The sequence below is a fragment of the Panthera uncia genome, chromosome C2, assembly GCF_023721935.1.
Source record: "Panthera uncia isolate 11264 chromosome C2, Puncia_PCG_1.0, whole genome shotgun sequence".
NCBI classification, from domain to species: Eukaryota; Metazoa; Chordata; class Mammalia; order Carnivora; family Felidae; genus Panthera; species Panthera uncia.
Genome location: NC_064810.1, coordinates 96,158,282 through 96,169,904, shown reverse-complemented (window position 1 = coordinate 96,169,904; position 11,623 = coordinate 96,158,282). Strand labels below are relative to the sequence as shown.

General features: G+C 38.6%; 1 protein-coding gene across 1 annotated transcript in view; it reads right to left on the bottom strand.

Moving 5' to 3' along the window:
* ZBBX (zinc finger B-box domain containing) overlaps positions 1–11,232 on the bottom strand; it is a 129,129-nt gene extending 117,897 nt beyond the window's left edge. Inside the window, exons 1-3 of the mRNA XM_049628595.1 lie at positions 11,146–11,232; positions 9,681–9,761; positions 4,151–4,287 (exon numbers count right to left, since the gene is read on the bottom strand). Coding sequence (XP_049484552.1) covers positions 4,151–4,218 — 68 coding nt within the window. The 5' untranslated portion in view covers positions 4,219–4,287; positions 9,681–9,761; positions 11,146–11,232. The remainder of the gene's footprint in view (positions 1–4,150; positions 4,288–9,680; positions 9,762–11,145) is intronic.
* Between the last annotated feature and the right edge of the window lie 391 nt (positions 11,233–11,623).

Sequence of the window (11,623 nt, the reverse complement as noted above, 5' to 3'; positions counted from 1 at the left end):
AGAAAGAAAGAAAGAAAGAAAGAAAGAAAGAAAGAAAGAAAGAAAGAAAAAGAAAGGGAGAAAGCAGAGCCTGTTTAGGGCCTATTAGGGAGAAAGTACCCATTGAGGGCCTCTGTACAGGAGCTATTACATTAAAGGGATTGAATGTGAACTGGGCCAAGTCTCACCTATTGTTTCCTCTGAAAGAAAGCAGTAAAAAAAGAACTTTTTGAGGACAGACGAGAGCCCCCTTACAGATTCTTGTGCAAGAGATTTTGATAATAATACCTGAAGCTCATCGAACATTTGACACAAGCCATTTTCTTCATTTTACAGTTCTGGTCTCTTGTCAGTATTAGTTACTGTGTTCAATAGGTCTATGCCAACCTAGTTCTCTAGCTTTTATTATCTATCATGAGTTTAAATCTCTTTCATCGTTATTACATCAGTGTTTGACTATAATCAAGTAGTGTGCGTCCCCAAGGATTCAATGACAAGCAATCAAAATAAGAATAATGGAAATGAGAAAAGGCCACTAACTTATATAAACAGTCACCAAAAAGCAAGCACCAAAGCGGACACAATCCAGAGAGGTACATGGAAAGTTAAAGGAGGCAAACCACTCTGCCAGTGGGTTTAGAGAAGCTGGTAAAGATACTGATGGAGAGGCACTATTTTCACTTTATCCATTCCACAAGGAGTACTTCAGCCCTTAGTACAAACAAGGACTGTGGTGACAGGACATGTAATAGGAGGTGAGAGGATATGAGACCCAGTGGAGATTCCAGTACAGAGAGGAACACAGACACACATGAAGGTAAACGAAATATGGTTATAATGGTGCTGTCACTGGAGAAGTACCTGGAGGTACCTGAACACACAGGGCACATGCCCAGCAGAAGGGATGGCAAGAGCAGTTCCTGGAGAAAGTGAGGTCTGAGCTGAGCCTCAGGGATGAAAGGACCTTGGGGAAGTCAAAGGGAAGTGGTGAGAGCAATGTTCTAAGAAGAGAGAAAAGTGTGGGCACAGGGAGAAACAGGTGATATGTGGGTCAAGGCACCAGAGGTTCCATGTGACCAGGCATTCTGTGAAGGAGGGGAAAGTGGCAAGAAATGGAATTGCTGATGTGGAGGGTGACCACATCATGAAGGGCCATGTAGGCCATGATGAGGATTTGTATTCTGTAAGTGATGAGAACCATCAAAGGTTTTTAACAGAATTGATTTTAGAAAGATCACTCTGACTACAGAATGGAAAATTAGAGGCTGTAAGGCTGAAAGGCAAGTCAAGGCCGCCAGTTGGGATACTATTTCAAGAAGCCTAATAATAGAGAGATGATGCTGGTCTGACTGGATAGAGACAATGGAGAGAAAAATGGGAGAATTTGACAACTCTAAGGAAATAGAATTAACTGGACTTGGAGACTGACCAGAAGCAGGGGAATCACCAGGAAAGAGAAAGGAAAGAATCTAAGACAATCATAGGGTTCTTACTCGGGCAACCAGGAGGATAATGATGCCTAGATCACTTTGCAATGGAATGGGGACATAGTTTAGGATTGATACCTGAGCTGGTCTCCCCGCCCAAAGTCTCAATGGCCCACAACACTTTTCACATGGCTTCCAGAGGAAGAGTTTGAAGAGTACAAATGTGATTGTGTTACTCACTTGCTTAGAAAACTTTTAATGTTTTTGAAGTCCCCACTGTGGTAGAGGAAAGGAATGAGACCGGAAAAAAAAAAAGAAAAAACCAGCTTACTGACCAACTGTTCAAGTTGATGGGATGCTATGAGTCTGAAATAAGACATGTGTTCCTCCTGGAAACAGCTTCAGACACAGAGTGGGGTGGAGCGGGGGGGGGGGGGGGAGGGGAGGGGCATGTGGTTCAGGTAAGACCACTGAGGAAAACTAAGGTTGATCCTGCAGAAACCAGGTCAACCCAACAAATGCAAGGGCCAGAAATAACCTACTGAAATGAGCTGAGGGCTGGGAAAGAGGAAGACAAATGTTGGAGAACACCAAAATATCAGACAAGGTCAAGATAATCATTAAGATAGTATCAAATGAGCAGAGGCTTGGAATAAGGAAAGGGTAAGAAAGGGAACTCCAAAGATATTAACATAGAGTGGGTGTTCCTGTCCTAGCTTTTGTAGGTTGCTGATCATGCGTGGATCAGAGACCTAAAGGCCATGAAACAGTGATTTCCCCTCCCTTCCAAAATAAATTCCAAACTCCTTAGTGTGGCATAGAGGTTAATTTACTATCTATACAATCCTTCCCTTCTCTCCAACTCTGTTCTCTGTCCCAAAATTGCTGCATGTGTCTGAAAGTTCCCAAAGTATGTGGCCTCTGTGCCTTTGCACAAGTTTTCCCCAGTAACTACCCAAATAACTGCATCTTTCAGGCAAAGCTTGGTGACCTCCTCACCCCTGCCCCAGCAGTTTATGCTTTCTCATCATACCATGCTTCACAACATACTGTAAATGTGATTCTATCTATTCACATCCTCCACAAGCTACCTGAGAGCAAAGGTTGTGTCTTCTTACTTTTATGTCCACCATTCCCTATCACAGTGTGTAGAATACATGCAATTAATGTTTCTTGGATGAATGGTTTATGAGTATATAAACACAGACTTGAAACATATGACCATAATCAAATTATGTACGTCCCCTTTTCTTTTTACACAAAAAAAGGAAAATTGGTAATAGTAACAATGGGATTGCTCTCCCTCCCACCAAAAAATGGTAAAAATAATACAGATGATACTGAACAATAGGAGTTTGAACTGCATGGGTCCACTTACACACAATTGTTTTTGATAAATACAGTACGGTATTGTCTTTTCCCTTCTTTATGAATTTCTTAATAACATTTTCTTTTCTCTAGCTTACTTTTTTGTAAGAATACATTATATAACACATATAACATACAAAATATGCATTAATTGACTATTTATACTACCCATAAGGTCTCTAGTCAAGAGTAGGCTATTGGTTGTTAAGTTTTGAGGGTGTCAAAAGTTCTGTGTGGATTTTTGACTGTTCTAGGGGGTTAGTGTCCCCAATCCTTGTTGTTGTTCAAGGGTGAACTGTACTGAGATTGCCATATATTTGTATAACATTTTCCAGCTTACACATGCTGTTACACACAGTTATCTCAAAAGTGAAGGAAGAATTAGGAAAGTCTGAAGACACTGAATAACCACAGGACTGTTGATCTGATTCAGGGAACTCAAAACAGATTAAAAATTGACAGTCTGGAGGCACTTGGGTGACTCAGTTGGTTGAGCGTCCGACTTCAGTTCAGGTCATGATCCCACCATCCGTGAGTTTGAGCCCCGCGTCAGGCTCTGTGCCGACAGCTTGGAGCCTGGAACCTGCTTCATATTCTGTGTCTCCCTCTCTCTCTGTCCCTCCCCCCACCGCATCTTGCTCTCTCTCTCTCTCTCTCTCTCTCAAAAATAAAAACATTAAAAAAAATTTTTTAATTGACAGTCTGTCCCCAACCCAGACTGACTGACCCTTACTGATTTCTGAGAGGAAGGCCTTGGGAATTTCCAGTGACACTAGATGATCTCAAAGGGAAGCAGTATATTGAAACTTCCCATACCCCTGCCATGTCATAAAATTCCCAAGATACCAGAATTGCCTGGTTCTAGCTGAATGCATTCACAAGGCAATCCAAGACAGATGGTACCCTTCCAAGACAAAGATGAATTAAACATACTGTCCCTTAATAGGTGAAGTGCAGGGATAGTTAGTACCCTCTATTCTCTATTTAAAGGTCTCTCAGCCCAACAGTCTCTGTAAATTTCAGGGTCTTTCAGTTTCTTTAGGGTGATTCTTTTTAATTCTGAATAAGTGTCACAAAACTATTTGTAACTTTCTGTTCGACTGCTTCAATAGTCAATAAACCCAAAGTTCATTTATCACTTTTCATTTTGATATTGTGGCAGAAATAATTTTAGTCCTCATTTTTTAAACTATTAGGGATTTAAAATATTTCAAACCTACTCTCTTATAGATAAAAATGCACCGATGTAAAGAAAATGGAGGAAAGAACTCAAAAATTTAAGTTCAACTCTACACAGCCTCATATAAAAAAATACTTTAAATTACAGAAATGTTAGCAATTATTTTTATTTAAGTAATAAATATATATATACTTACTTGTATTTTAGTTTTACGGAATTTCCAGGTTTCCCCCATGGAAGAACTACAAAATCTTTGGTGTTCATGATTACTGCCTTTTTATTTCCCCCACTGTCTTGATATTATCTAAAAATTATTGTGATTTGCAAAAACGTCTGAAAAAGTAGCAGACAAAAGAATAATGTCAGAGTAAAGCAGTTAAATTACAAATTCAAAACTACATACAATTCAGACAGGTTTTAAAAACAGAAATTGTTATGAAGGGAAAAAGTTGAATCAAAGGCTAAACAATAAATACACATATGCTAAATATATCATAAGTTTGACAAATATTGATATACTAATGAAGTTATAAATATAGCATATATGATGGAATTAAAATTTTACCAATAATTATATAGCAAAAGACTGTGGAAATAGTCAATTGAAAGTGAAGAATGTGGGGCGCCTGGGTGGCTCAGTCGGTTAAGTGTCCGACTTCGGCTCAGTTCATGATCCCATGGTTCATGGGTTCAAGCCCCGCTTTGGGCTCTGCTGAATGCTTGCTACTTGCTCAGAGCCAGAAGCCTGCTTCAGTTCTGTGTCTCCTTCTCTCTCTGCCCCTCCCCCACTCGTGCTCTGTCTCTCAAAAATAAATAAATGTAAAAAGTAAAAAAATTAAAAAGGAAAGTGAAGAATGTACTCATTAAGACAAGTACATACTCTGTCTCTTTCTATGGTGAAGAGTATAAAAATATAAATCAGGTTTTGTTTTCATCCAAAAATAATATCCAAGGCTAAATATAGGAAAAAGAAAAGAAACTTAGAGATACAATCCAAACTCAAAACCTTTTTTTGTTCATATGTGGTAATATAAAATGAGAATTAAGGTATGTAATAATTACCCAGAGGCATTCTAATATCCTCATTCATCAAAGAAAATTTTAATGATGCTCTTTGCCTAAGATCAGAAATTAGCATATTTAGAAAGAATTTTTCAACAAGAAATGAAACAAAGAAGATTTTCTGCCTAACTCCAAGTTAACCAGAAAATTAAATTATTCAGAACACCCTATTTCCTGAGTATCCCAATTATTCATGGTTCTATAATAATTTAGTCTGTAATGCTGAATTACTGAATCACATGCACAACCATTAGGTTTTTATACGAATAAAAATTTCCAAATTCTGAACGCCCTTAAAGAAATATGAGGGCCATTGCCATAGAGTCCATAGTCTTAAATGGACAAACCATTTGATGCTGCTGGTTTTTATATGTGTTCCTATGTACTTAAAACCCCTATAAATATTTCCTAAGCTCTGCTATATGCAAAGCACTGTGTTAAGAGGCATGGAGTCAAGGCCCAAGGAGATCTGTTGACTGGCTCAAATGGCATAGAGTCAAAAAGGGCATATAACACCTACATATAAAAGCCACAAAATAGGGTAGAAATTATAAAGTCCATAAAACTTACAGATGTGATAATATAAGAAGAGAGAGAGAATTCAAGCTGGCTAGCGTTTAAAGTGGCATTCTGAGGAGAATGGGGGCTTATATAAAAAGATATGGACTGGATGAACACTTCACACTATGAGAAAGAACAGCTCTTGAATGGGGACTAATGACTGGCTCCATTTGGTTGGTATTCGGGTTACATGGAAGGGGAAAAGTAGGCATAAATTTGGACATTTAGGCTGCAGCTCAATAATGAGTGGCTTTAAATGCCAAGTTAAGACGTTTGGAATTCAATATGTAACTAATAAGAGGCACTGAAAGTTTTAGAGGGAGAACAGAAAATAAGTCTAGAAGCTTTGCTCGAAAACTTAAGGAGAGAAGGCATCAGAATAGGAGTAACCAAATGGAAGGTTATTGTCACATGGAAGTCTACATAATCAAATGTGCAATTCTTCAGTTTTGTTCCTTTGGGACACTATATCATAATTTCAATGATGCAACCACTGATCAAGACATTTTTGGAATACCTCTTTGAAACCTCCTGCAGAGTCTGTCATATACCCAACAAACATACAAATCTACTTTGTTGTGCCTCATTTAAAACTAAAAATTATAGCACTATATGCTAACTAATTTGGATGTAAATTTAAAAAAATAAAAAATTAAATTAAAAAAATAGATATTGTTTGGCAGGAGTGAATACTTTATTCATTGAAATCTAGTTTCAAGTTATTCTACCTCCAAAAAATCAAATCTACCCTGAAAGGGTAGATTTTTACTACCTTGGAGAAAATTCTGAAGGAATTTATTTCTGAAGATAATTTCAAATAGAATTATACAAAATAATTTTATATTGTAAGAAAAGTAGTAGATGCATCATAAGACTAAGTGTATTTGTGCCTTCAATAAACACTTGTGTTTTGTTTTGTTTTTTTTTTTAATTTTTAAGTACTCACTTTTGAGAGAGAGAGAGAAAGAGAGCTGGGGAGGGGCAGAGAGAGAGGGAGACACAGAATCCAAAGCAGGCTCCAGGCTCTGAGCTGTCAGCACAGAGCCAGACACGGGGCTCAAACTCCCAAAAACGCGAGATCATGACCTGAGCTGAAGTTGGATGTTCAACCAACTGAGCCACCCAGGCACCCCCGGTAAACATTTATGTAGCTACTCCTTCCTGACCTGTTTATGGGTACTGATATCACAATGGTAAATAAGATACAGTGTTTTCCCTCAAAGAACTCAAAATCAAAGGGAAAGCCACACAATGACAATACCATGGAACATTCCAACAGAAGGAAATACTTAGGAGGGACATTTAACTCAGACTCGTTTCTTAAGTACCAAGTCCTCTCTCTCAAAGCTAAAATGAATGTCAAAGAAAACTAAAGATAACCCCTGGAAAACTAAGATTTGGTTTGCTTTTGCGGAGGGAGGATACATCATCTTCTACCCCTTCCTTGTAGGTAAAAACATTGTCTCACTTAAAAAAGACTTCAGGAATAATCCTACTCAAAAAGAGTCTCTATCTCTTTTTGATCATTATTTGGAAATCCAACTGCTGGACCCTAAGTCTACTGTGATAAATTTTTCAAGAAAACTTTCATACTGTTATCATTGCCACCATTATCAAAAAATAAAGTCAAAAATTATACGTGAGTTTTTAACTGTGTGGGGTGCTGGTGCGCCTAATCCCCCACATCGTTCAATGGTCAGCTGTATATGTACGTATGCATAAAGCTGAACGTACACATGAAGACTGAAATGAATAAAAAAGTCTGTAAATTTCATTAGGATGAGATGATTCAGATGTATAGCTCTGCTGATAATGTGATTTAACCAATAAATGGTCTTATTTGGGGGCATTTCACTTCATTGAATGCAATTAGTAAGGCTCCCTCTCAGTTAAATGTTTTATCAAGTCACACACATAAGCCAATTTTCTCGTATGAAGAGAAAAGCAAGATTATAATTGTGAGTCATGCTGTTCCGCCTGTTTCCTTTCGTAAAACCAACAGAGAATTAGTCACCTTTCTTGGGACAGCAAGGAGATAATAATGTCAGCAGGAAGAATTGCAAAGCACAAAACTTTAGTCATTTAATGGAATCAGGGAAATAGAGATAAACTCCCTATTATGCGAACTTTGTAGTTCCACTTGTCCTTAGGTGACTCCATTTTTTTTCTGATAATTAAATACCAAAGGTTTAATAGTTATTTGGAAAATGTTCTTGTTAACTGACTTATTAGACTGCATCATTTTTCTGTCCCCAACCTGTTTCTCCCCACAGGTGTACAGATACTATGACCCAATATTGTCCATGATGGTTTGATTCTCCGTCTACATAAGTCCTCATCCTGGGAATGCAACTCAAGCATCAAGGCCAGCTACCACAGAATGGAAACAAGGAAATTATGATGATTTATACTCCTAGAAACTCAGAGTATTTATCAAGAGTTGCCATAGTCTTCTAGAATTTGCCATGGCACCACTGGCAGAATGGGAGGTTGGGGAAACCACTGTTTTCAAGATAGGACAGTTTTTGTAACTGAAAACTTATCTAAGATTAGCTGATTAGTCTAATGACCTGAAATTATCTTAGACTTGAAAATTCAAAAGCCAATAAATAAGAATTTTTCCTTACTTTGACACATTTTAAGGTCCAAAAGCAAACTCTCTTGGATGGACTAATATGTTTGCCATAGCACTTAGAAACTGGATACCCAAGCAAGAAATATTAAATAAAAATGAATTTCAATAAAAATGGTAGTTTTAAACTCTTAAAAAGAATTGTATCCTTATTCTACATATATGTATATATTCAAATATTTTTAAAAATCTAAGGAAAAGACTGATAATACATGATCCCTGGCATAATGTCTTGTGCTTTAGTGGCCCAATAAATAAATATATGCCATTTTCTACTAGCACAGGCCATGAAAGTAAATCAGGTGCTGACTTCTCAGCTGCACTTAACCTTTCAGCCAACCAACACAGCCGATAAATGCTGCTTCAGGGTATTAAATAGTGCCCATGGCACCCATTTTTTTTTTTTTTTACCTTATATGTGAAGGTTCCCTTGAGAGCAATTAAGAAAGTTTACTTTCACTCTCAAGGGGCAAGGTATCTTTTTAAAATAGTTGTCAACTAAAAATGATAAGTAATGTTAAAAGATGCTAGGTTTAAGTTCAGAGGACCTTTGTGTTAGAGTGGTCTCTGAGCATGTTTATCCATGTATTAAATGATAAGAATTCCACCCCCACGCAATTTGCAGGATATCAAACAAAAGGACTCTAATTTATGGTCTGTAAATCAGCGGGCTCCTTAAGGGCCACCAGAGAGCTCAGGGTTCAGAGAAGGGGCAGCGTTAGAAACTACCCTGAGAAGGGAATGAGGGAACATCAAGGTTTTTTTCAAACCACAGCTTCTCTGACTTCATCGGTTTTCATAAGGAGCCTCTGAGTCAGATTTAATATAAAGAAACTCCTCAATAGCTTAAAAAATGTTTTAAAGGCACAACATAAATCAATACACGATTATTATCAACTGAAAACTTCATATGATTACAAATAGCAATGAAAGTATTTAATTCATAAATCAAATTCAGAATCCTAAGCTCTTTTATATTTATCTATCCTACCCATTCTCATACAATCCACCATTATCCTAAGTGGTCTCTTCTGAATATCTTAGAAATGGGAAAATTAAGGAAAGATTGGTGACAAAGCCAGAATGTACAATTTTATTCCCAGTCCTGTTAGCTCTTAAGACTTGAAATCTAAATTGTTCTACATCCTTAAAATGATGAATTCATATCATTCATATTCTTCTCCCTTTCATATTCTTAACCTGTCATTAAAAGGAAATGTAGAGAAAGAACTGTTTGGCATCAGATTACCTTCTAAATTTTACAGTAATGTTTTTAAACACCGGTGAAAACCTTTTGGGTTTCAAATTGCCTCCATGTAATACAAGGTTATAAATTTCTTCTCTAAAACTTTTCCCCTTACCCAGAAGGAAAAAAAAAATTACTCATCTGCTCTGTTTGGTACTTGAGAGCTTCAATTATGCATTCTAATTTTCCTAAGCATTATGCTTTATTTTCCACTTTTCTGCTCACCAAGTTTTATTCCATTCATTGCCAGGTTGGAAGGCCACCTCTACAATGCAGATTTCTTCCATCAAAAGTGAACTTCTCTTTCTGTAAGAACATCATGCGTATTACACTCATTTGCTATTATATGCTTCCTTGTGCTATTTTTTCGGCTTTGCTTTTATAGGTGTGGTTTCCGTGAGCATCCCAAATATTTGAGGGCAGTCCTGCCACTGATCTTTGAATCCCCAGCAATTAGAAGAGTGCCTACATACAACATACTGCCAATAATAATATGCTAACTTTTAAATATTTAGCTTTTTCCTACTGCTTTGAATTTATTGGACAATCTTATGAAAAAAAATTAAACAAACACCCTCTTTCCCACTTCAAAATCTTTTTGTTTTCTTTTTTCCATGTATCCTACAAGACTCTGGTGAACATTCAACAAATATAGGAACACCTCTTCTGTGCCAGATATCGGATTAAGCTCTGAGAAACAAGGTGAGCCAAACAGGTATAGTACCAATCCTCACTGAACTTGTAGTCTGGTGAAAAGAGTAGGAAAAAATTAAAAAGCAAATAAAATAACTGTGGGAAGTACGAAGTGTTTTGAAAGAAATAGACAAAAGACTTAGCTACCTACAAATAAATGTGTAATACAACTGGAAATATCATGGGAGGTCAGGCAGGCCTCTATGTAGGTTATAAAATAAGGTGATACAAAATAAGGTGGGGTTTTTGTTCTTATTTTTGTTTTCATTTTCCATAAGCATACAGTTTGCATAGTTTTAATCCTGTGTAGCTTCAAATTTATAAGACTTCTTTTTAATGAGTCTTGCTAACTCTGGATTTTAAAAGTCAGGCTACAAAAAAAAAATACATAACTGAACCCATATATGAGCACCTCTAGTGCCGATTTGGGGACAGAAGAAAAAAAAAAACAACAAAATTCCCACAGCTTCAGATTTCTTAGGAATCTGCCACCCGTCACCTTGGGAAGCATGGACTTCTATAATACAGCGGGTGCCTGTGGCCACCCAGGCAGAAAGCAAGCTACAAGAGGGGATGTCCTACTGGATTGCCACAGTACCAAATTTCTCATAAGGCACCCCTGACTTCAAAGGATAAAAAAAAAAAAAGGGTAGCGTTTGAAAAGGTCAGGTTGTAGAGGGGGTATAATTGACAAGGCCCTGGTTTTCTTGCCTGGGGGTTCACTCTCGGTTCACCTCACGGGCTGGAAAGTTCTTTGTTTATAGAAAAAGACTTTTATCCTGAGGCCAAGGCCGTGTCTTGCAGCCCGTGGGCCTGGCACTGTGTCGGGCACACGGCAGCGCTCAGCAAACACCTACAGGGCTGGCGCCCCAGCCCCACCCGGAACCCGGTCTACTTTCCCGCCGTCCCGCCATGCGTCCCGCACCCGGCGGACCTGTCGGTCGCCACTCCGCCCCGCCGCCCGCCCACCATAGTCATCCGCAACCTGCTGACCCACCTGGAGACCCCAGCCGCCTGCGTCACCACCGCCTGCTGGAGCTATCCGGAGCTTCCGCCTCGGTCTCCTTGGTTACCGCGTTGCCTCGGTAGCCATAGCAACCAGAACACTTGGTCCTGCCGCCATTGACCAGCAGAGGGCACAAAGGAGCCCTGACGCGAGTGGGAAGCAGGGAGAGGAGCTGAAAGGAGAAGAGAGGAGAGAGAGAGAAGAGAGTGCAGGAGAGCAGGGACAGGGAAAGGACCTTCTCAGAAAGGACAGGGCTGAGAAACCCAGCAGGCCTTGAAGGCTTTCTGCTGGAAGGGCTTCTGCCACATTCCAAGCACTCTTCTAAGAGTTTTATCTGTAATATTTAATTCATCCTCTTAACGGCCCAACTTATACCTAAGAAAATTAAGGCACAGAAAGTTTGAATAACGACCCAAAATTACAAAACTAGAAAATGGCAGACCCAAGAAGAATAACCCAAGCAGTTTAG